Source organism: Oreochromis niloticus, linkage group LG1, assembly GCF_001858045.2.
Source record: "Oreochromis niloticus isolate F11D_XX linkage group LG1, O_niloticus_UMD_NMBU, whole genome shotgun sequence".
Lineage (NCBI taxonomy): Eukaryota > Metazoa > Chordata > Actinopteri > Cichliformes > Cichlidae > Oreochromis > Oreochromis niloticus.
Genome location: NC_031965.2, coordinates 9,569,885 through 9,596,198, shown reverse-complemented (window position 1 = coordinate 9,596,198; position 26,314 = coordinate 9,569,885). Strand labels below are relative to the sequence as shown.

The following is a 26,314-nucleotide window of genomic DNA, read 5'->3' as shown; positions in this document are numbered from 1 at the left end:
CACTTTACATGCGGGATGCTGGGTTAATCTAACTTTCATTCAGAATCCTTTGAAAGCTTAAAGCCAACAGTTTAGATCCCTGTTTACAGTTGCTGCATTTCTATTTTTAGATGTCATGCTCTTATATAACGCTCACACTCACATTATGGACCTCTCATGTCTGCTCCACTTGGCTGAACTGTGTACTCCGTATGTGTGCGTGTTTGTATATTAAGTTTGATTCAATTACACATCATGTCTATGAAACAAAGAGGAGTTACAATCAGAATAATCATAACAATAAAACAAATAATCAAAATAATATTTTTTTAAAAAGCAGAGTTAAGACTAAATATCTATCACAAGTGGATTTGTGGACACGCATCTTTGAAATTAGGATCCTGCATGGTGTTTGTTTTGTAGACAATTTATTATTTACACCTCCATCTGGGATGCTAAAAAACAGTTCCCACAAATTCAAAACAATTGTTTTTCAAATTTTTGGGGTAGAAATGTTGTAAAGGAGGTGTTTTTTTGTTTGTTTTTTTTTTACAGGATTTCTTACTATATTTCAAAAACAAAATACACATATATTTGCTAAACCCAAGACAGTCCAAAAAATTTAAGTTCTACTATTGCCATTAAATTGCCTTTCAAAACAGTAAGGTGTAGACAAAAGCAAGCATAATGATAAAATGGAAATACTTTTATAAAAGAAAACAGGGAGAAAAAAATACACACACTTGGGGTGTAAAATTGAAATGGGTTTTTGATATTGCATTTTCAGTCTACAGTATTTCCATAAATATGAAAACACACATTAAAAGAATGTGTGTTTTCATTGACTACTAAAAACTGATCAAATCACTGTCCTCATTAAAGCTTTCTGCGGTGTACTTGAGACACCATGATGAGCACTTTTGAAATTGCTGCCAGTGGACATAACAGTATATACAGTACATGTATATATGTAGTCTTAAGCTGGGAGAGCATTAAACATTAAAATCTACAATACAAAGAGTCGAGCATTTTTCCCCACAAGAGATTAGAAACATAACCAGCACATTTAGTGTACTAAGGGAAAATACATGAAATACAGAAAAGAATGTAAAAGACAAGAAAAAGAAAAGATGGACATTCTGAGCAATTAATAGAACAATACAAGCATGTTCAGCTTCAGCCTGAAAAAATAAATGTTTGTTTAAAGTGACACTTGGAGAAAAGGTATGTGCAAATGCATATATAGCTATTACACAAACAGAGAAAACACGTGAAATAACAGAAGCATGGTATGGCTTGGAATACTGAAGGTGTAGTATTACTGTTATTATTTGTGGAAAGAAAAAAAGATTCAGTATTTTTAACCAAAGAAGGCAAAGCAAACTAAGGGCAAATGAGAGGTAGAGTTAGGGCACTATAACGCTTACAATATTAAGGGATGAAGGGTAAAAAAAAGAAAGAAAGTAAGATTAAAAACGTTAGAGGGACGTAAAAGTAGAAACTGATATGATGTTACCAAGTCAGTAAATCCTTAAACCGTAATGCTTCATAAAGTGAAACCGGTCCCTTTTGAAATGTGATACTTTATTATTAAAGTTGTTACTTTACGCCAACATAACAAGTAGGAGGTTAATATGTGATATAGAAGAATTTAACCCGTATATTTTAATCGACATTCTAGCAGCATGACGGTCGTTTTGGTTCCAGCCTGTGGTGGAACAGTAGGTGGTAGTAACGAGTACATTTGTTGCGATGGGGGTTTTAAAAGCATTAAAGGAAGAAGAAGAGAACGGGCCAATCACAGGCAGCCAAACACTGATGCGGAAGTGTCCAACAGAGGAGGGGGTTCTGGCTGACGCATGTATGTGCACTTTGAGCACTTTGTCATCACGTTAATAGAGATACAATAAATTCAGGCACTAGTATAGATACGCAGTTCAGACACAGAAATGTGTAGTGCAGCTATGTCGTTCAGCGGAGAAGCCGTGTTTCGAGCCGTGGAGGCACCGCTGTTCTGGCTCGGTGCTCTGACCGCGGCCTGGTTGTCCCTGTGCACCGTGTACCGACTGCTGTCCGGGTTCAGGGTGTGGGTGCTGGGCAACGGACGGCTCCTGTCACCCGCCAAACTAGGAAAGTGGGCAGGTGAGAAACAAATTGGGGAGACTACCGGCCAGTTTTATTTATTCAAGTAGTAATGGTACGCTCCAAAGCCCTATATAGAGGGCTCTGTCCTGTTGTCCTGTCGGTTGTATTAAGTAGCTATTCTTTGTCTGAACATAAAAAAACAAAACAAACCCCACCATATAATTGAAATGTGCAAAATTATATTTTTTTTGTTTCTGATATGTAAACAGAATTAAACAGTAGAGCTTTAAACTTTTTTCTGTTTAACTTTGTTACAGTGTTATTCTGTATTATAAGTATTATAAGTCACTTCCATAATAAATTATTTTATAACTGAGTACTGTTTGACACATTAGTTGGTAACATTGCAGGGAATGTATTGTCATCATTATTACAGCTTACGTGTCAGCTTACTTGACCATCGTTTGAAATCAAAGAGGAAAGACGAAAAAATACCCCCCCACACACACATTTTATTGATTGGTCTGATGTCATGATACCTGGTCCATCTTTTTGATTTTGGATTGAAATGATATCTGATCCATATATGGATTCTGTGTATCTCTAGTTCCAGGGTTGAATTTGTTTAAGGTCTCACATGTGCTAACAAATCTTATTTGACTGAGATTATCAGATCACCAGCTACAGCTAACAGACCGATGAACCGTGAGAGTAACTCCACTGAGGCAGAACACATGGCTTGTATTAGATGAGGTCCTATGTAAAAGCCCTGCTACTGTCCCTATAAAAAGCAATTTATATTTGCCAGTGCCACTATCCCGAGTCGTAACATCCTTCGGCGTCTTAGGGAGAATATTCGGCACAAATGACTTAAATTATGGCACGTACCATTGCCTGATGTCCATGAAAAATGAACATTTTTCTCACCAGATTTGGTGCCGTGCAGCTTTGGCCTTTTAATAAAATGTAGCTGGTGCACTTCACTTTAGGATACAATCCAAATTCAAAGCAGGTGCAGGTCCATGCTGGGGTTGTTGCGGTGTGTCACAGCTGTGGCTGCTCTGCTTAATGTTTCACTTTGGTGGGGTGATTGTGACGTATCCAGTCGTCCCATATTGCTTCAGCATATACTTGTTACACACTAAGACTTCTTTAGTAAATCAGCAGAAAAGCCTTTGATGCCTTTTTCTTAAGAAATACATAATGTGGAAGGAACGATCAGCCCTTTTGTCATCACTTGTAAAACAGTTGCAAGTCTTATCATTGGATTATGGCTTGAGGGGATTATGAAGTTAGATTGAATGCTGTCCATCTGTCCTACCTGCTTACTGATTGAACCTTGAAATTTGAACAGACTGGCCTGCCGGGATTGCTTCAGTGTTGGCAAGTCTGGTGTACAAAGTTCACACCAACATCACAGTTGGTAGCTCACAAGTCTTAGAAGTTTTTTACATAATGATTCATTTAGGCACCCCAGAAGAGCCCAGGACCTGTAGGGCCTGTCAGTAAAAAAACTACATAATCAATGAAAATCAAAACCTGAAATTAAAATGCTTATATGGCATCATAGAAGTATGATCAATGCCTTTCCAATCTCTATTTGCTGATTCCACAATCTTTTGATTGCATATTTATATTGTATATTTCTCTTTTTGTCTTGAACACATTCTCGTGACTTCTTTAACATTTCCAACAATTCAAGATTCAACGCTAAAATCAGAGGACTCTACGTCTTTCTCAGCCTTTGCAGCTCCAGTCGCATCAGTGTGTTAGAGAGGAGCCAAATGTTCGGGGGATGTGAACCGACGACGCCTTTTGATCTTTTTTTTTTTTGTGCACAGCTAAAAATGGAAACGCAGAAGGGGAGGGGGGATATTTTTGGATTCCAGATGCAAAATGATTCAGAATATGCAATGAGGCAAAGGGAGCCCGTTAGCCTCGGCTACTACTTTCATTCACAAACTTTGTCTCACTGAAGTGGACTTGATTGAGAGGATGGCCTGATTATATAATGGGACTACAGCCATTCATAACTTAGCTTTACATGAGACGCAGGATCCTCGTGATTCTGGTTCAGCGGTGCCTGCATTTCACTGGTGTGTGAGAGAGAGCAGGAGACTGTGAGGGAGAGAGAAAAGGGAAGCTGTGATGGTATTACACATTCTAATCATATGTTATCTGAGACAATGACTTATAAAATATAAGCTTATAGGTTTACCTCACTCCGATCTGCAGGCATCAGATTCTGCTCCACATCGGTGCGATTCAACTCACAATTTGTGCAGACTTGCAACTTGCACATTTGCACTACAAACCACCTGTCTTGCTTGATGAATCCAGTAGAATACCCAGAGGTATTCTGCTGGATTCATCAAGTCTGAAGTCTGCTGAACTCATTCTCAGCTGTATGAAAAAAATTTAGACTTTTGTTTTGCAACATGGCGCGTTACCCTGCTGGAAATAGCCATAAAAACATCAGGAAATCATGGCTATAAGGGGTCACCACTCCACATTCAATTAATAGTTAGAATAATAATATAATCTTTACTTCACTTTGGCAGTGTTTATTGTCTTGTCTCTCTCCCATAACCCCCAACTGGTTGCGGCAGATGGTTGTCCCTCTCTGAGCCTGGTTCTACTGGAGGTTTCTTCCTATTAAAAGGGAGTTTTTCCTTCCACCTATTGCCAAGTGCTTGCTCATAGGCACTCATTTGATTGTTGGGATTTTCTCTGTATTGTTGTAGGGTCTTTACTAATATAAATTGCCCTGAGGTGACTTCTTTTACACTATATAAATAAAATTGAATTGAATTAATTGAAAGGATATATACATCGTCAGTAACTATCCTGAAATTGATTGTGTGATTCATACATTAATTGACTGGTTTTCTGGGCGCAAAAGGTGCCAAGAAAACACTGTTTCACCTCTAGCATCCTGGACAGTCGTGTCCATGGGCTCATGTGTCATTTTAACCCTGCTTGCTATCTGGTAACTTAGCTTTTTATCCTCTTGTCCCAATTTCAGCACGAGATGGTTGACTTTCAAAATGCTGAAATTAAAGCGTTAAAATAGGAGTTGTTGGTGAAATTCTCATTATGTTTAACTTTTTTTGAAAAAAAAAAAACAGTTTTGTTAAACGAAAAATGGTTATTGTCCTGATATCTTGAAAGATGTTATCAAATCATACGCCCAGTGTTGTTCACATAGTAGCACTATCATTGGAACACCTAGCCAGTCTAACCTAGATTTGCCAGAGACTGCAGTTCCTAAAATAGACCTCGTTTTATTTGAGTGAAGGGAACATGCACTCAGCTGTAAAATGTTTTTCCTTTTGCAGTCAGAACAGGGGAAAAAATCAGTTCATTCTTAAAACAACTAAAAATAACCCAGCCTACGTTTTCCTCATCATTGTGCCTCCAGACTCCCCCTGCACTCTCCTCTCCTTTTCCCTGTGCTATTTTTAGTTGCCCTCAGGATCCCCTGTGCTCGTGTTTGTCATTTTCTCTCCTCTTTTGCTCCTCTACTCCTCCCTTCTGTTTGGCTCTGCTGCAGCCCTAGAGGATGCTTGGCATCCTGGCATCATCTGCACTCAAGACAATCACAAAAAGAGGAAAATGGGCACAGCAAAGGGCAGATAGATGGATGAGCACAAGAACAAATGAAGAGTATTGTTAAAATAGCAAAAACATTTGCTTAAAATAAACTCTTTTAAGGTGGTATTTGTATTAGACATTCCAGAAAGAGCACAGAGTGCATTTGAACATGTACAAATTGAAAATTGCTGCAGCTGTTGTGCATAATCCAAAATCTGCAACTTGTGTGTCTCACAGGGTGAGTCAGTGACTTTTTTGACTCTTAATGTACACTGAGCACAGCTGATTATTGGGGCATTGAAATAAAGGTAATATATGGAGAGAATTTCAAAAAATTAACTGATGACTTGCTTTTAAAAAGGAATTGCACTAAATGTGTGCATCACACATTCCTGCATTGGTGCATTCCATGATGTTGCCCAACATATAAGATGTCCTTAGAGTAAGAGTATACACACTGGGGACATTAATGTTTAAAATATTTAAATCTTTCTGCACTGTTTATTGTGTTTAAATCTATGTTTTACCTTGTGCCACCTGTACTACCAGAAGGAGGCAGTAAAGACCATAGTATATCTTCCAGACCACCATGACCTGTTGGACCACCAGTCCAACATGATTGAAAAATCTGGTCTGATATCCTTGTGTTGTGCGTTGTTCTTGGATCAACATTTTAATCAATCAACTATTCATCCAGGATCAACATTGCATCTGACCAGTCACACTTTTATGATGGCATAGCTTTCCAACGTGGGAAAACACCTGCTGATGTCCACTCAGGAAAAAATCCCAAAAAGGGGCCGGTTAGGATTGGGGGTGTGATCGTTGTTAGGGTCACAGGGCTATAGGTAGGGTGTTTCCATGTTGCAACACTATAACTTTACTACAGTGTAATTCGTCACCTGCAGTGTTGAGCCTGGACCAACATTAGTTTTTTTGATCCAAGAACAATACCAACATGATGATATCAGTTTGAGCAAAAAATACAGGGCCGAACTCCACAGTTTTTCTGATGGCCACTTACAACTGTTTTAAGGCAAGCCGAACTAAATAGATTCACATGCTATGGGGCTGAAATGTTTTAAATTGAGACTTTAACATGTAGAGTTCAAAACCAATGGGCACCATTATGCTGTAACATTAGCTACATACATTCATTTGTTTATGCAGTGCATGGTTACTAACAGGTGTTGTAACCAGGATTGCTAGATGTGAAAAATATACAAAATGGGATTTTGCACCTCAGGTCCATCTTAACTGTGGACTGTTGAAAGTGCAGTTGGGTGGAAGATGGTTAGTTTTGTTGACCTATAATTTGTGTCTCAGTTTTTATTAACGACCTTTATTTTTTGTCTGACAAAAACAAGTCAATAACTAAATAAAAACTAATGCATGAGGACAAAAACTCTGCTGAAGTGTATTGACACTTTCATCAACAAATGAAAACAGGATGAAAATATTCTAGAGAGATGAGACTTAGAACTAATTAAGTTGTGTAGTAAGGCCGGAAAAGTTGGGAAGTGATCCAGTGAGAAGAAATGACTTGTGCGGCGAGTTAAATGCCCACATTTGATCTGCCCCCAACAACCAGGGGGTGGGTTCAGCTAGGTCCTATGCTTCTGGGAAAAGGAGAGGAGTAAACATATTTTGCATTTGATGTCAAGGAAAATAAAATGCTTTGTAAAGCGTGTGGATCAACCAGTAAAAACAAACTTTTACACTTGATATGATATTTAAACAAGTAAAACTGAAAGAACTTGGATGCCTAAATTATGTCTAAAACTAAATGACGTTTTAATCAAAAGACTGTGTCTAAAACTAAAAAAAATATTGGCTGTCAAAATTAACACTGGTGGAACACACTGGAGGAACAGTCAGACAGTTCCCAGTGGAGCAGTACTTAAGCTTAAAATGCCCCCCCCCCTTTTTTTTTATCTTTAACTCGAAAGCTAAATCATCAGTGTGCATTCTCATGAATAGTCTGAGTAGTTTGAATACTGGAATTCCAAGGAGGAACAGAACATGACTCATTTTATAGTTTAGAACATTTTCTTTTCCACAAACCTTTATTGACTATTGCTTTTTGATGGTACCGTGCATATCTTTTGTTGACTATGAATGGTTCCAGGTAGTGAAGTTTGTTCTGAACAGACTGCACTTACGTCGGTGCACCTTGCATGTAGTATTTAATGAGCCTAAGCGTCCTAAAAGCCCTGCTAGCAGACCCTAGAGGCTGAACTGCTCAGTGCACCCAACCACACTGATGTGGTTTGACCTAACCCACACAGCAGTATTCCCATCTTAAGTGCACTTTACTTTCAGAAGTCTAATGCAAAAAAAAAAAAGTAAGAAGGGACTAAATGACAAAAAAAAATAAGAATATAAAATATAATGGACAGTTTCTGAAAACACGAGAACGATATTTTACAAAAAGACGAGGCAAGTATTCCTCTCTAAGTAGGGCCTTGCAGGTCATTCAGGGACATATTGTAACATTTCGACTCGCCACGCAACTCCCCATCCGCTTTTTTGTTATATTTAGCCAGAGGTGTGATGAATGGTTCCTTCTGAAAGATGGGAATTGCTAAAAATAGGATCCTGCTGCCGCTGCTGTTTGTGCCAGGCAGTTCCAGGGCATCTGCTCGCTCGACTGCCACTGATGACAGAGAGGACCTCTTTCCCCTCACCCTCCCTCACTCTTTTTGTCCTCCTTAGTCACCTCAGCTGCTCCCTGTCAAACGTGTCCTTCACTGCATCTGTCTACACCCTCATTTAACGCTTTGGCTTTAAAAGTAAATTCCTTTTATTGTGCTCAAGGTTTTTGCGCTGGGTCGTAATTAGCCTTTCTACACAGCAATTTCTTGACAGTTCACTTGTCAGTTAAGCATTCTGTCATGCTTCGAAGTAGATCTCTGTGCTGATAAAGTTCCTGTAGGTGGCACTCTTTAGCTGTTCATCTGTGGTGGCTAGCACTGCTCAGGTTTTCTGCAGTATGTTTTTTTGCTTCTACATTTTGACAATAAAGACAAAACAAGTCTAAAGTGGAAGAGGCAGAATGGCTTCAGGTCCTCAAACTGACAGTGTGCATCTAAAGCATCTCTGATTGTGAAGTGGTCACTCACTGGAATCCTTCACAACAGGACAGCCCTCGAGTACTTTTGGACGAGAGTTCAAATCTGAAAAATGTGTAAATTCCTTTTTTACATAGTGTTATAATTTCAGCTCCTTAGTTCCAATAAATGAAACATTACTGCTACAATAAGCGACCTTGCTGTAAGGTGCTGTTTAGTAGTGTGGCTATACATGTTTGGCAACAGTTTGAGGAAAGCCCCTTCCTACCTAAGCATGATGTTGACCCCTTAGATATATCCAGGCCCATTAAGAAATAGTTCTTTTTTTTGTTTGTTTTAAGCCAACTTGACTGACCTGCTCTTAGCCTCCAGCATTCCTGGGATGAACACAAAAGCTGAGCGTGAGCATCAGTTGGTTGACCGCCCTGCACCGATGCTCTTTTGGTGGAATTGGAGCAAATCCCAGGATCTAAGTTCCGAAATCTCCCTCAACTTTGGAGGTTGTTAGAGAAGTGTATTAAGCTCATTACTTGGTCCTGGGATGACATCAGTTACATTCATATGCCCATATATTTGGCTACAAAGCACGGGTCTTTTTTGGTCTGTTTAAGTGTGTTTTGCTTGTAACACTATCATAACAGGAGTCAAAGCTACAGCCCGTAGAGATTAATGTGACTAAGTGGTAATGGGTCAGTCTGTGATACATTTTAAATATATTTTTTTATATGTTTATCCAATGCAATTGAGCATAACGGAAAGGCTGTATATTTTTACATGTGTACACGAGTAATGGTAATATAGTTTCCTTGCTAATTAAGTCTCTCTTTGTTTGTAGTTGTGACAGGAGCCACAGATGGGATTGGGAAAGCATATGCAGAAGAGGTAAGAGTCTCCCAGGGTGTTGAGTTATGAAGTTGTACTGGAAAATAGTGTGTGCCTGTAATAGATAAACATGCAACCTGATGGTGAGTACAGTTCAAAGAAAAATCTTTTGGATTTTTTTTCTCATTTGATTTATACAAAAAGTAACACATGGAGAGCCAAACAAATGAGACAAAAGCATGACCATTGACATTTATTTATTTAGGAAAATGACCCAATATGACACATGTGAGTTGCAAAGATTGATCTGTATCTGGTGTGACCATCTTGCACAGCAATAACTGCAACTAAATGTTAAGAGCAGGGGTGTCAAACACAAGGCTGGGGGGCCAGAATCGGCCTGGCAAAGACTCCAATCTGGTCCACTAAATGGCTTTGGAAAATGGGAAGAAAGAAACTTTAGGATTCTCTGTTTTCACAAGTACTACAGCTTCCTTCTGATAAAGACCCCCTCCGTCCTTAGTCATATTACACCAGAGTAATTCAGTAATAAATAAAACAATTAGATTACAGAAAAGTTCCTGTTTTTTCAGTATCTACTATAGAAGTGTTTTTTGTTGTTGTTGTTGTTTTTTTAACGATGGGTAGTTCAACTACATTAGACTAACAGGCCACTTAAGATCAAGGTGGGTTGTATGTGGCCCACGGTGTAATATGAGTCTGATGTCCCTGGTTTAGAGTAACTGCTGATCAGTCCTTCACACTTTGGATGAGAGAGTTGAGTTAAATGTTTATATATTGTTTACATATTGAACTCGAGGACAGGTATCCTCACATGAAGCGCTCACTTCAGGCCATTCCACAATATCTTTTGATGAGGGTGAGACCTTGGCTATTCAAAACATATTTATTCCCCTTGTTTGTTTGTTTTCTTTTTTTTCTTTTTTGTAGAATGACTAGTTTTCAGAGCGTCTTTGTCTTGATGCACTGTGTGACCTACTTTCTCTTGAGATTCCATTCACGGATGTCCTTGAATTGCACTTTCGAATTTGCTGCTGTATTTAAAAATTCATTGTTCCATTAATGACAGCAAGCTGTCGTGGCCCACATGCAGCAAAACAGGGCTAATCCATGATGTTTCAGAGATGGGATAAGGTCCTGATGCCCAAATGCAGCGATTTTCCCTTCCTCTAAACCAAACGCCTCTCGTATACACAATTAAGTTTTTCTTTGCTCTTATCTGCCCACAGAGCTCTGTTCAAATAGCCTTCTGGCTTGCTAGTGTGATCTTTAGCAAACTGGCTCTGGGCAGCAGCGTTGGTTTTTGGAGTGCAGTGACTTTCCTCTTGTGACCCTGCCATCCACGCCATTGTTGTTTAGTGTTAAGGCACACACTGGGTCTTGTAGGGATATTTGTTGGCAGACCACTGCTGTGAACAAGAGCAGTGTCCTTGATTTGAAGTCTGGTTCAATGTGAATCAATGGAGACCAAACACTTATTGTCTGTTTTGCAGCAAGTTTATGAGTTTTTGAGATACTACCTCACCTTAGAGACATGTGATATAGAATCATTTTCAATAAGAATCACTTATATTTTCCATTAAATTTATTAACTTGAGTTTCCATTTTTAGAAACCAAATGACAAAAACAAAAATAAAATCTACAAACTTTGCTTTTTCAAAGCTTTTTCATCTGCATTTGGTTCACAAAGTTGTATTTTCAGTTTAGTTGCATTTTCAGTTTACAAGATTAATTTTGTATTAATTCAAAGTAATAACTTTGATATCGTCATAATATTGCAGGATAGCTCAGTGCCAAAATGTAAAAGCCGATCAAAGAACCAGTTAAATGTTGATCATCAGTATGGATGTCCGTGCAGTGTGCAGGTGTTTTACTTTGTTGACATACTTCACTTTTTGTATTTGCAGCTCGCCCGTAAAGGATTTGCCATCGTGCTGATCAGCCGCTCTCAGGAGAAGTTGGATGATGTATCCAAGGCTATTGGTGAGATATACACACGTTTATATTATTTCAAAATTGTTTCACCGCTGTAAAATTTTGGACATGGTTAAATATTCCTCTCCTTAATGCATCGGTCACCCTGATCGGTGCGATGTCTGTGTGCCTTGGTGATTTGTGTCAGTGTGAGAATCGCTGCAGGAAGTAGTTCAGTGTATTGTAGCTAGTGAGTCTACATCCTGCTAGTCAGAATGATTTGAAGTAAACAAAAAAGCAGCTAAGGATAATATCTCACACTGATTCAGCTGAAATTATCTACAGTTTATGTGTGAAAACATCTTTAGAGTCAAGTCAAATCCTACCTGTGTTCCAGAGGCACCAGACTAATTTAGTTCATGTGTATGACCGCGACTTTTAGAGCCTCATTTGTCCCGAATCTGAAATCTTACAGCTTGCATAATAATACACTAGGGCTCAGTAACAAAAGAATAAATTATACTGCACTGAATTTAGTGTTTTAGCACAAGTGATCTCTTACTGAGTAGCCCTTCGGCTGGACTCTTATGCTTTTGGTTATGAGGCAGTAAAATCTTTTACTGGAGCTGAAAGTGAATATGTCCAGTTAAATGAAAGCTTCCTCTTAAGGGAGGGATAACCTCATTGATGATTAATTTAAGGTTTAATACTTTTTTCCCCTTCCTCTCCTTTCTAAATGACTATTTAATAGTCATTTTTGCAATTCCTGAATGCCATTTGTGAGTATTGTTTTCTGGTATCTTTCATTGTGACTCAGATATACAAAATTAAAATGCATACTTCTGTCCTCAGCCAGTAAATGTGGTGTGGAGACAAAAACAATTCAAGCCGACTTCAGTGCTGTTGACATCTACTCTAAGATTGAAGGAGGACTCACGGGACTGGAGATTGGAGTACTGGGTAAGACTGCAGGAGGTCCTGAGGCCGGTTCTCTTTTCATAAGTGTTAATCAGCCGGTCAAATGATACGTCAAATCTAATCTCAACCACAGCTGACAAACACAGAGTGCTGTGAAATCCACTGTGTTTTTCATGTTTTCAGAAGGGTTAATTTATAAGCCTTTTACTGCCCCCTGAAGACTGACATGAGGAATAACAGACTCAATCCTGCATTCATAAAATACTTAATCTCTTTGAATGATTTGACAATTCTGACATTTTTTCTCTTGTTAACAGTGAACAATGTTGGGATGTCGTACCCTTACCCCGAGTTCTTCCTCAGCGTCCCCAATGTCGACACTGTAAGTTCCAAGTTTTCTGATTATTGTATTTCACATTCAAATTATAGTTAGTATGAAAATACATGAATGTTTGCCCTTTAAGTGTTCTCCAGCGATTGCATATTCCACTGCATATATCGACCCTCTGCTCCATTTCTGTAAACTGCTGTAGCATTGACGAAAATCTAAATTTTGTATTACTATTTAAAGTTAAGTAGATTAGGTCGCTTCACCTGCATTAGACAGCAGTCCAGTTTCCGTCAGTCTCACTCTCCCTTAATGGAGATCGGTATAGGTGGGACAGTTTTACACTCATAGCAGTATTCTGCCTCTTAAAAGTGTTAAGTAGAAGAAAGGAAATTTTTTATTCATGAAGTCTTTAAGCTTTGTAAGTCATAAAGTCAGTAATGGCTGTTGCACAGGAATTTCTAGCTGAAAGCAGGTGTAAAAGAATTTGTAAAAGAATGCGCGTGGTATTTCTTCCATGTGAATAGTTCTTTTACTGTTACAGAATACTTTTTTTACGATTCCACCCTATCATGTTATCATTTACAGCAGTGGCTCCTAAGTGATTTGCTGCACAACTTGGGATTTTGTGTCAGCCATGCAGTGGTTTTTGTATAAGGAATCGATTACATCACTGCTATCTTAGCCACTCAGGCAAATTCTATAGCCTAACAAAAAATGAGAGGGATCCCAGGTATGCAGTTCCATGAATGGTCACATTTCTTATAGCATGATGCATCAAAGGCCGTGATTGACAGCAAGGAGGAAAACAAAACAAAACAGTTAGCTAACTGCCAGGGCAGGTAACTTTACACCTATAAAAAGAGATCCAATTTAAATAAATAAAAACATTTTAATAGAAAATATCACATAAGCTAGCTATCTTTTGGATTTATTCAGATCAGGGATATCAACAGCCTTCAGCCTGAGTGTGTCATCTGTCAGGAAAAGTTTGCTAGTGTTAACGCTGTGCCAAGCTAGCGGAGGGCCCGTTTGGAAACTACGCGGCCCTTCTGAAAGAAACTTGGCTTGTTTCAAAAGAGTGCTGGAGCTGACCCAAAAGCACCACGATTGTTGGATTGTGTGAATGTGTCTGATGAGCTGACAGAGGCGAGTCAGTTACACTAGATGTAAACGCACACACACACAGACTTTTTTTTTTTTAACTTAAAAAGGCTTAAAAATGACAAAACGAACCTCATTTGCCAATAATGTTTACAATTCTACTTACAAGTACGTGCACCAGTGCAAAATGTAACCATCTGTACTAATCCACTTTTTCTTCTTGTTTCAGTTCATTGACACCCTGGTCAACATTAACATAACATCAGTGTGCCAGGTGAGTGTTGCTATATTCAAGTAATTAAGTATTTTTTTCCTTAACAGGTTATCAGAGAGGGAAAAAAACTTAAAATGTCAGTGTGAAAACAAATTAAGTCTACTAAAGAAATTCATGATTGCACTGCAGGTATTTCCATCTGCGAGCTAGTACTTAGTAGAGCCACCTTTAGCGGTAATTACAGCATTGAATTTGTGTGGATCAATACAACTACTTGGGACATAGCTCAGATTTTTTTTTCTCTCCTCCAGTTTTTACTTAAAGGCACACGTGTTTAAACAAATAAAAAATAGCATTCAGGTGTGTTTACAGAATTTCAGGGTGCTTTTTGATAGTCAGCGTGAATGCCTGCTGTAGACCGCTCATCTTAAATGTCTGGCTCAGTCCCAACCTGCACGCTGTGGACTCGTGATGCATAAATGTTTGTCATGCATTTCCCCGTGGTGTGCTCACTGTGGAATGAGTAATTAAAGCCGTCAAGGTGGATTCAGATGGTTAGGATGGTTAGTTAGATAGATCCACAGTCAGGAAGTCCCACAGACCACCGAGACCTCCACACATGCACACACTGGCACAACACAGTGACATAAAGCATAAGGAGTCACTTCTGTCCCAGTTCTCCGTGTTCAGCAGTTCCCAGAGCAACAACTACAGTCCACCCTCTCTCTTAACACTTAATTTATATTATTCAATATTTCTTTAAACGGCTCCCTCTGCTATCATTATCATTTCTTTTCTCTTGTCTCCCCGACCAGCTCTTCACACAACACCCACCCACACGCACACACACATTTACGAATGTGGATGAACTCCTCCACGTACAACCCACAAACAATAGCCGTTTTTGTCTGTCTCATGCTTTTATTCTGCATCACCCACTTCTAACCTTTTCTCTCTCTGCCTTTTTTTTCCCATTATCATTGTTTTCTGTTTCCAGATGACACGTCTTGTTTTACCACAAATGGTGGAGAGGTAAGTTGTGTTTATACATCACCGTTGTCTGCGAATCTATAAAAGGTTCAACGCAGTGAATCCTGATCATTGATATGCACCTGCTTTGGAAGTTAATTGAGAGATGGGGTGAACCTGCTGCGAGATACGTGGGAGGCCGGTATGGTGGGATTGTGTAACAGGGCGCTGTGTTTGCCAACCAGCAGTGTGGTCAGTGAAAGATTAAACTGGGATTTCTGTGGTAGTGGTGAATGGATATTTCAAGTATTAGATCTGGAAGATTCAGGATTCTTGGGAAACTTCTTCCAGGCAACAAAAGAAGATATTGAAGCAAATCCCAGTCAAGGTCATTTGTATACAATCACAGACAGAAGAAATGTGGCAGAATACTGGAATGATGTGAAAAGATGTTGAGATTTATCTGTACTTTATTATTATTCGACTACACAGTGGAGCAAATGACATGGCAATATTAGGCTTTCGATAAGTGAATTGTTCTTTTTCTGGGGCTGTGAGATCATGTAACATACACATTTGTGCATGGAAGGGAAAAAAAATCTAGTTAGGGAGGTGAGTTATAGTCATAATCAAACGTCCATTTGAGTGTCCTAATGGTTTGAGGTAATGCTAAAGAATTGTGAGGTAGTCTGCTTCCTTCATTATTGCATCCACTCTATTAAATGTACCAGTTCAACTAGCAGCAAAAGAGTCGCACAGCAACATTCTACCCCCACCACAATGCTTGACAGTTTATGCTGTTTTCTTTAGCTTGAGTGCCTCAGCGTTGCTCCAAAACATATTCTTATAATTGTGGCAAAACAGCTCAATTTTTTAGTCTCATCGGACCATAAAATGTTCCTCCAGCAGGCGTTTTCTTGTCTGTGTGGTCAGCTGCAACCTGTAGTTAGACTCTAGCCTCTTAGTCCACAGTGATGTAAAACACAATGCTGTTCCAGCAGATTCCAGAAACCACCGAGTCAGTGCCTGTCTCTGAGTTACGTCTGACCATCTCACCTAATTTTCTCTTAGCTGAGTGTGACGGCTCAAGTTCTTCAACACTTGGCAAAGAGGTGTCACTGTCTACTGACTTGTATGTGTAGAATTGATTGAACTCATGATCTTGGACTTTTCAGTTTTTCAAGAGAAGGTCGTAACTTTTGTAACTCTGTGATCCTCTTTCTCATATCTGCACTGAGCTCCTTTTATTTTTGCATTTTACTGTGTTTTGGACAGTCCAGTGGGTGTAGTCAAGTAAACCTTTTCTTTTCTTTATACCGCTCAGCTGTAAGAGGCTGATGGGATATCGTACCCTCCAGGGAGATGTGGAAAACCAAGTTTGTGAATGCAATAACTTGAAAATAGACAATTCAAATAGACACCATGGGTGTGTCTACTAAAAAACTTTGATGAATTCAAACCTGACTTTGACATCAAAGTTAGAGGTCGGAGGTCAAATTTTCTTAAAATCTTTTGAATGTGTTAACATGAAAACAAAAAAAGGCATAGTAGGATTTTGAAATTGATACCATAGTGTATCTACTAGGAGGCCGAGGGGTGCCACTGGCAGCCGCCAGTATTTTTATCTCGGTAAAGAGAAGCTACCAGCTGCAATAAAACAGGAACTTCAGACGTCTTGGGCTTTTCGTGTTAAGAGATTTTGGAAATTTTAGCACCACTGAATTCATATATTTACTTGGTGCATATGGAGCCCCACTTTCAAAAAAGTTTAGCTGCTGTGTAAAATGTAAATAAAAGCAGAATCATCTATTAAACTTACTTTGTTCACAATAGAACATTGAAAATATTTGAATGTTTAAGCAAAGAAAATGTAATATTGAAACAAAAAAAAGGCTTTTGATGCCAACAGACCTCAAAAAAGTTGTGATGGGGCAGCAAAATACCGAGAAAGTAAGTGACACTGTAAAGAAACAGCTGGAGGAATTGATGGGGTTAACAGGCAACAGGTCAGTAACATGATTGATCACATATTAAAAAAAAAAACAGAGCATATTAGTCAGAGTTTCTCTGAAGTGAAGCTGAACAGAGGAATAAGAATAATGTTCCCCAGTGTAAAATTGTACAGACTTTGAATATCTCATCATCTGCACTACATAACATCAAAAGATTCTGAGAAGCTGGAGAAATATCTGTGCAAGGTACAAGGCTGAAAATTAATATTGGATGCCCGTGATCTTCGGGCCCTCGGGCATCACTGGATTAAAAACAGGCATGATTCTGTCATGGAAATCCCTGCATGGGCTCAGGAACACTTCCAGAAATCAATGTGTGTGAACACAGGTCACCATGCCATCCACAAATGCAGGTTAAAGCTCTATCAAGAAGCCATATATGAACATGATCCAGAAACACTTCTCTCTTCTCTGGGCCAAAGCTTATTTAACATGGACAGAGGCAAAGTGGAAAACACTTCAGTCAAGCGAATCAAAATTCTGCTTTGAAATCATGGAAGCTGTATCCTCTGGATCTAGGAAGAGAGGGACCATCCGGTGTGTCATCAGTGCTTAGTTCAAAAGCCTTTCTCTCTGATGGTGCGGGTGTGCATTAGTGCCTATTGAATTAGCAGCTTTCACCATCGAAGCTGAACGGTATATACACATTTGCTTCCATCCAGACAATGCTGGTATATTTCAGCAAGACAAAGCCAAATCACCTCTTGCATCCATAACAGCATCATGGACTCATAGTAGACGAGTTCAGGTGCCGTAATGGTCTGTCTGCAGTCCACAACTTTCACCATAACAAAAAAATTCGGAATCAACAAAACCAAAATGTGACAAAGAAGACCCGAGACTGTTGAGCAGCTGGAATCCAGTGTTAGATGAGAGTGGGACAACATTCTTCTCTAAAGGTCCAGCAGATGATCTCCTCTGTTTCCAGATGTTTACATAATGTTAAAATAAGAGGGGATGTCTAATAATGGTAAACACAGCCCGAGCTCAACTTTTTTGAGATGTGCTGCATTCATTTCAGAATGAGCTGATCATTTTCATGAAGCAGGAAAGTGCCTCAGTTTAAACCTTGAACATATTTTCTGTCTTCTAAAGTGAACATAGCTAAAAAGCCAAACGATTTAGACAGTTTCTGTAGAGGAGTGGATCAAAATCCATCAATTACATCATCGTGTTTTGCTTGGTGATCAAATACTTTTCACTCAGTGACATGCAGAATAATTCATAATTTTTATGTAATGTGTTTTTTTTTTTTTATTTCTAAATGAAACTACCATTAAAAGAGACTTTTGATTTCTTTGGAAGTGACCACAGCTAAAAATTCAGCAGGGGATCAAATGATTTCCCCTTCTGTGTGTCATATAGTCATTCAGCTCCAGGAAAAAGTTCACAGAAGTATATGAGAACTTGGATTTCCTCTTCTGTTCTTTGGAAATAGAAGTCATGATAGATGTATCCTAATAAATGTGACGCTGTGTTGAGGCATATTGGTTTGTTTTCTATTTTCGAATAAGTCTTGGCACACTTGGTGTATGCTAATGTGTCGTGCTGTTATAAGCCGGTGGGCCGCATGCTTGATTGTAGGCTGTTGTTGACTAATGTGGCTGAATAAGTCCACAAGGGATAGGTCACGCAAACTGCTAGACATTATAATAGAAAGATGATTCCTTCATCGGTCTTTATTTATTTATTTATTTTTAAATGAAATGTTGTATGCAAGCACCGCAGGCTACAGCTGAACTATTCCCCGCATTGTAAACATTTAGGTATCTTGATGAAATCTTTGATCCTATCTGTATCCACCAGTACCACTTTGATGTACAGCAAGAGCAGTTTTGGCTCAGCATGCAAGTACACATACTACCGTATTCTTTTGTTACCCGGGGATTGAAGTGTTTGTTGCACATCTTTCTTTTCACTCGTAATTTGCTTCTTTAAAAAAAGCACCGGCTTGTCTTGCTGTTTCTAGGAAGAAGGGAGCCATCCTCAACATCTCGTCCGCCAGCGGCATGTACCCTGTTCCTCTTCTTACTGTCTATTCTGCCTCCAAGGTAATTGCACTACATGGTTTATGACCTTTTCATAAAGTGTTAACTGAAGTTGGACTCATCTCAGCTTACCATGTACTGAAGAGGAATCCATCTCATCTTATGAATTATTCTAATTGACCAGCGTACTGATAATTTATTGACGATGGTGATAGAAGTTTGTCCAATATTTATTTAGAAGAAGGGATGAAGTGAGTTTCAAAAAAAAAAAATTGCTGTTTTTATTCAAAATAAATGAGTCGGTGACTAACTCAGGTCCTGAGGTAGTGTACCAATTAAATGTTTATAGGAACATGTGGCATCATAATGTTTTATCACGGTCTTATGTGCATTTGTTACCTTAAATACAGCCTGCTGTTCACAGTTTTCCTGGTTAATTAACTGCTGTCTTAATCCTGGGTCCCATCAATGTGCTGGACCGCTCTTTGCTGCTGTTTTTAAATAAGCAGCTAAAATTAGCCTGTGCAAAATCTTGAGTTTGTTGTCCAGTTTGCTGATAATTTCGTCTGCTGGTACCACTGATACGGTCACTCATCGATTTCGTTTTTAATATGTTTTTAATAAATTTTGACAGTTTAAAGGATCTTTTCAGTGTCACCTTTTTGCCACCTTTCTAGATCTTTGTGATTTAATGACCTACGTTTATTTCATGTAGGCATTTGTGGACTACTTTTCACGAGGACTGCAGGCTGAATACAAGAGTAAGGGGATCATCATTCAGGTAAAGTTTATACCACTGCTAAAGACCTACATATTTAATATAGACATAACTGTAGTTATTAATGCAAATTTCATAGGACTTCAGGCCTAAAAAAACAAGTTTCTGATTACTGTATTGATACATTAGAGTTACACGATTTGACACATTGTAACTTATAATCTCTTTGTTCTCTTCTTCCAGAGTGTTTTGCCATTTTTTGTTGCGACTAAGCTGAGTAAAATCCGACGGGCTACACTGGACAAGCCCAGCCCAGAGCGCTACGTTGCATCTCAGCTCAACACTGTGGGGCTACAGACCCAGACCAATGGCTACCTGCCTCATGCCATAATGGTAAGTTCTCATGTGTAAATTAGAGCATAATTTATTCAGCCTTGGTATCATCTTTTTGCAGCGTGGACACCAAAGTTTGCGCAGACATTAACGAGGCATTGCAGGTTTTTCAAATTGATACCATAGAATCATCTACTAAAAATCCAGGACAAGTTTGACTTTGACGTATCATGTGACATATCATGCTTCTCTGTCTGCCAATGTGATGGATGAGTCTGGGTTTGGCGGTTGCCAGGAGAACGGTACTTTTCTTACTGCATTGTGCCAAGTGTAAAGTTTGGTGGAGAGGGGATTATGGTGTGGGAATGAGAGAGTTTACTGTGGAAGAATTTGACTGTCCTGCACAGAGTCCTGACTTCAACCTGATATAAAACCTTTGGGATGAATTAGAGCGGATACTGCAAGCCAGGCCTCCTCGTCCAATCAGTGTGAGACCTCACAAATATGCATCTGGAAGAATGGCCAAAAATTCCCATAAACACTCCTTAAACCTTGTGGAAAGCCTTCCCAGACAAGTTGAAGCTGTTAAAGCTGTGATGGGTTGGCCCACATCATATTAAACCATATAGACTAGGAATGGGATGTCAGTCAAGGTCATATGTGGGTGAAGGCAGATGAGCGAATATTTTGGCAGTATAATGTGTTTTGAAAACACCTTTAGTTGGCTTAGGAGCCAAGATTTGTGTAACCAATTTAACGAAAAAATCAAATGCATTTCATTTGCACAGTAGAAAATCCTCACTGTATCTGCAGATGGATTAGCTTTTCTTTTAACGGCTGGCAGTAACTAACCATGACTAACAATATTGGCATGCTATAGCTGCTTTGACATTTGTGTGTACAATAAACCTGCTGCTGACAATGACTCGAGCTCCGCTGAAAGTGCTTCAGTTAGTTGGAACTTAAAATGACTCGACAGGCTAGTTCTTACTCGGCAAATGGTAGTCTTAATGACAATAAAAGATAGGGGAGCACAGCTGGAGCACATAAAAGCGATGCTATTTTAACACAACTGGTTTCTCTGTAGTAGTAATGGATCTGCTGCAGCGTAACACTCACGATAACAAGCGAGAATTGTACTGCAGGTAGTCAAGGTATGTGATGGCAACAGGACTGAAACCCCATCAGGCAGCAGTTTCACTTTATACAAAATAGCCTCCTACAGGCTCATCTCCATTCACTGAATTAATGTTGTGTCAACAGTTGCTAAAGCATCTGTCAAAAGGTAAACATCCTCTGAAATAATGGAGTGGGATGCTCGGCTATCTTTTCAGTATTGTCTGCATCCTAACACTGCAATTACTCTGCAGAGAAATGAGCATCAGAAATGAGATGGAAACACAAACATAGTTTTGCTTTTCTTTTTTTTCGGAGGCGTCTTCATTTTAGCAGAGGTCACTGAGAGCAGCAGTCATTTTCTCTTTACAGTTCCTTCATGCTGTGCTGTACACCGGTGAACTGTGTGACATGAATATCAATGATCTTGTTTATTGATGTGCATATAAATAAGAATAGGGTCTATTAAGAGCATACAGGTGGTCAATAAATTCTAATCAGCATAAGTACGCTTTCATTATTCTTGGGGAAGATTTTTCTTTTTTTTCTTTTTTCTTTTTGTGGATAAGATAAAGTCAGCACAACTCTTCTCTGCCTCCAGCTCCTGTATGAGGTGCAGTGAAAAGGTTTGCGTGTGCAGAATCAAAGCCTATACCTGAGTTATACTCACTTCAGTGTTGTCTCATTACAGCTCCCTCTTGGTAGCCCCGTTCTCACCATTTGCAGGTTTGCAGTTATTTCACCGTGGACCTTGAACTTAAATTCTATCCGCTCGCCCAACTTTCACATCGAGTGTCATCACTCTTGGTGAGCCAGGTCTCTGGCTACAATCGAGAGAGAAAAGAGCCCAAATTCCTGAAACTGAAGTTACCAGGGCTTGTCAGTATTACAGTATATCATATTTCTTCCTCTTGTGATACGCTGGTGACAACCAACAGTGTTTTTGATAAAGCATGCAACCCAACCAGTTAGACTTACCAGTGTTATGACTGTGTGACTCTTCACCTAAATAGTAAATGAGGGAGAGTGAACAAAAGTTGGGCCGCAAGGAAAAGCTGAAGTTGAAAACTATTAGAGATACTGACATAACAAAGCAGTGCATCATACAGTAAATGCAGTCCCAGTCAGAAGTTTGGACAGACTCGTGTAATCCTGCTTATAATGACGTCACCTGGTGATTGTCTTGCAGCAGTGCATCAACATTTTAATCAAAGGCAATGTATTGTAATAATAAGCACTTGGAAGTTACTGAATGATTCCCATCCCTACTGCGAAATGTGAATCCTTCCCTCGGGATCAGAATGTAAGCGGGTTGTCTGAAGCATGACGTTTTGTGGCAGCGGCGGTGACTGAACTGTTGTGTGTGCCCGCTTAAAAGCGACATCAACGCAGTCGTTTTCACCCGACGTATTTGCCAGATCGGTCTCTCTGCAACTCATTCATCCTCCTCACACAAGTTGAGGGTTTGTCTTTGTCACACAGTGGAGGAGGTCCAGTACACGCTGCTCACTGGCACATGCAGATGGCCGTAGTGTGATTTTCTTTGTCCTCAAGCTGACACAGTAAGTCACACTGGCTTGCCACGATTACAACCACCTCGGTTTTAATAATATGTCAATTTAGATAAGAAATGAATTTCAGCTTTAAAGTAAATAAAGCATGAAAAATGAAAAGGAAAAAAACTGAGAGGAAATTACTAGTAATTATCTGGATGTGTTTCTAAGTCTCTGAAATGCTCATTGTACTTAAACTGTTCCTTGATTGTAAAATAAGTTTACTGTAATCATAATTGAAATCAGTGTGATACTGTTGTCTTTAAAGGTAAGGTAACAGACTTTGTGGTAAAGCAGAAACGATTGTATTAGTTTAATTTGAGCTGCCTGTTAGTATATGATGTATAGCATGCAAATTAGATGAATTTACCCATAGAGTCAAAGGGGAGAGAGACAGAATTTTACAACTGGCTATAAAGGAACCTTGGGATTGTCTATGTAGCGTTTGATGACATCAGTGAGAAAAGATTTGCATAATGCTGAAATGGTTTTATGATCTTTATGCAAATACACAGTTATTGCAGGGACTTGTACTAAAAGGCGTGTAGTTCAAGCATAATTTGAAAAGGGCACAGGCATTAAAACGGCACAATTGCCGGAATTTTCCTGCGCGCAAGCGTGCTCGCCACATTTGTTGCTCCTGTGGGTTGGAAATTAATAATGAATGCTAATCTGTTATTTGTAAATGCCACCAGCTGACCATGTAATTTCCCTCTGTAGGGTTGGGTGACTACAGCTCTGCTCCCAGCCAAGATCCTCAACAGCTACCTGATGGGGATGAGTTTGTCCCAGCGCGCTCGTTACCTCAAGAAGCAGAAGCAGGGGTAGACGGATCGGTGGAGGCCAAGACAGAGGGATTAACGACTCGTCCGACTACCATCATCATCATCACGGACCCGAGCAGACGAACGTGACAGTTTCTGGGCAAACATCTCAGTTTTGTCTCCCTCTGATATTTGCTAGCTCATAGATGATGTGAGGCAGTATCTGGCCACATTAAAAGCATTCAATCCAAACAGTTGTGCAAACAATATTGATTAAAGCGTTGCTGTTTACTAAGTGAACAGCTTTAATGAATGGGACACTAATGTTAAAACTAAAACCAACAACAACAACAAAAAAAACTAACCATCTGTCTGCAAAGCGTAATCAAAAAATGAACCCCGCGGGAGAAGATTTAAAAGATTTGGACGTGTCTGTTGTTTCAGACCTCCTGTGAGTTTGTGGACTAGCTTCAAGCTGCTTAATAAAAACTGGAGGCGCTTACTGTTTTGAAAGCACTTAGTGAGTTATCAAGACCTATGAAAAGTTTATTTTTTTCAACCATTTCTACTGTGATGTTAAAAACTTCCTTAATTCCGTCATTGTTGTCGACTGCAAACGCACCTTTCTTTTGAAAAGTACCACATGCTTATTCAAAAACTATACATTGTGTGTATAAACATGAAGAGGATAGAGGGAGAGTTTGTGATGGTTAGAATATTAAAAATGTGTTTTGTTTACATTCATGATTGAGTTTCCGTGTCATTCTCACAGCAGACTTGAAATTCCAAAAATGTATTTTATTCCACGATAAATGAGCGGGTGGCTTTTTTTTCCTATGTTGTGTGTGTGTGACAGTAAGTGGGTCACATCAACATTTATCTCCATCTTTACAGCTGTTTCATTATTTTTTTTTTTTTCAGTTTTGGATTCGCTGAAATGTTGTACCCCATGTAAAGATGAAGTGAAGCAGGAAAAAAAAGTCTAATCTGACATTTCCTTGACATTATTTTCTGGTTTTTGACTTTATTCAGTAGTGGTCTCACATTTTACTTACTTTGTTTGGAGTAATCTAAATGTTGTTAAGATATACTGTCGTTGCAGACGTCAATAAAAATGCTTTTTTCAACTAACTTCATCCAGTCGTTTATCTAGACGTCCTGTGTTCAGTCACCTTTTTACCCCTCAGCCATAAAAGGCTGATAGGTAGTTAGCTGTAGTTGTTGTCATCCTGCTGGGCGGGCAACGTGGACACGCAAGTTTGTGAATACGATAAATCGAGAAGATGATGTAAGATTTTCAAATTGATATCATAGGTGTATATACTAAAAATCTTGGGTGAGTTTGAATCTCAGTGACCTGGATGTCACGTTTCTGAAAATCACCTAGGATTTTCACATTTATGGGCGAGAGGCGGATTGGCAACCTGTTTGGGGTTTAATCTGATGCAGGGCTTAACACAACAAGACAGACAACTATTCGCATTCACATTTACACCTAGGGGCAATTAAGACTCACCAGTTAACCTAACCCCACTAATTTCATGTGTTTGGACTGTGGGAGGAAGCCGGAGCTCCCACAGAAACACCAGGAGAACATGAAAACCACACAGAAAGGCCCTGGCCAGATTGCAGACTCAAACTCAGGACCTTGCTGTGAAGCGACAGCTAACTACACTATGCTACATGTATTTTTAACTATATTAATCAAAAGTCTCAGGTCTTAGGTCTTTGTAGTTTTTTAAATTTTATTCTTTAGGATTTATAGTTGGTTAAAATATAAATTAGCTTTGTAGACAGTCATCAGGTACCAAAAAATTGCAGTTCCTGAAATGCCCACTTGAGGCTGCCTTGAAAAGGGAGTCGACTGCACTGGTTCCTGTGTTAAAATGCCAAACTTTACATCATGTTCAGACCCTGGAACGTAAAACAAGTTTGGTCTCTATAACTGAACACCTGCACACCTGTGCAGATAGTGATTTATTTAGTAATATATATATATATATATATATTTTAAAGTGAGGAAAGTCTAAGATGTTTTGTACATATGAAGAGGAAGGATATAGTGAACAAAGTATGGCAACCGTGGCAACCCCTAAATGGAACAGAAGAAGAAGAAGATAAATTGCTACATTGTTATTAAACCTTTAACTCTGCATCGTGTTCGCACAAGTGGACCTATCAGCTGTGGTTATCATGTATTTCCTTTCTGTGTGGTTAATTTCACTGTCCAATAAGTCTGAGGTGCAGGTTTCCTCAGTGGAATTCTACTATCTTATTAGTGTGGTATCTGTGCATGAATTAGCAGGCGTCTGTGCACACAGCCTATGGATGTACCCTGCCTACAAGGCTTACTAGTATTAAGCTGATAATTTTCAAATCCATCATCTTGTCTAAATGTGGTCACTTCTGGCTCCAAAAAAGCCAACCACAAACCATTTATGTACAGCCTGTAGTTAATGTGTGTGTCTATCACATACCATCACACCTAAATGCTAAGTGTAAAACTCCATAAACTCTACTGTGTAATGAATTTGTCTTACATACCTATATTTAACACTGTGCGTGCTAATTACCAGCTCACATAGCTTCCTAAAGTGGCTTTTTACCATTTTTGTCATTTTCACAGTCCATACCAACGTGCTGCTTTTTCACTGTTCTGCCTCTTCCCTCCCAAACATCACTGTCCGGTTCCCATGCCAACAGTTTCTGGGAGATTATTCCGGTGCACTGGTATGGAAGCTGCGGAAATGTGTCATCACAGAGAATGTAGGAGGGGAGAGGAGCTCTGTGTGGAGGGATGCCCAAAGGAA

At 39.3% G+C, this 26,314-nt stretch overlaps 1 protein-coding gene across 1 annotated transcript; it reads left to right on the top strand.

Moving 5' to 3' along the window:
* Positions 1–1,774: 1,774 nt before the first annotated feature.
* hsd17b12b (hydroxysteroid (17-beta) dehydrogenase 12b) lies at positions 1,775–24,635 on the top strand. The gene is made up of 11 exons (XM_003450799.5): positions 1,775–2,121; positions 9,565–9,611; positions 11,481–11,556; positions 12,340–12,447; positions 12,723–12,787; positions 14,067–14,111; positions 15,049–15,083; positions 19,002–19,083; positions 19,736–19,801; positions 19,982–20,131; positions 23,461–24,635. The coding sequence occupies exons 1-11, from the start codon at positions 1,929–1,931 to the stop codon at positions 23,566–23,568; spliced, it is 975 nt and encodes a 324-aa protein (XP_003450847.2). The 5' UTR covers positions 1,775–1,928; the 3' UTR covers positions 23,569–24,635.
* Positions 24,636–26,314: the final 1,679 nt, after the last annotated feature.

Coding starts and splice junctions, on each gene's coding strand:
- hsd17b12b (XM_003450799.5), top strand. CDS start 1,929: ATGTGTAGTGCAGCTATGTCGTTCAGCGGAGAAGCCGTGTTTCGAGCC. Junction 12,448..12,722: donor ACTGGAGATTGGAGTACTGG/GTAAGACTGCAG, acceptor TCTTGTTAACAG/TGAACAATGTTGGGATGTCG. Junction 15,084..19,001: donor TTACCACAAATGGTGGAGAG/GTAAGTTGTGTT, acceptor TGCTGTTTCTAG/GAAGAAGGGAGCCATCCTCA.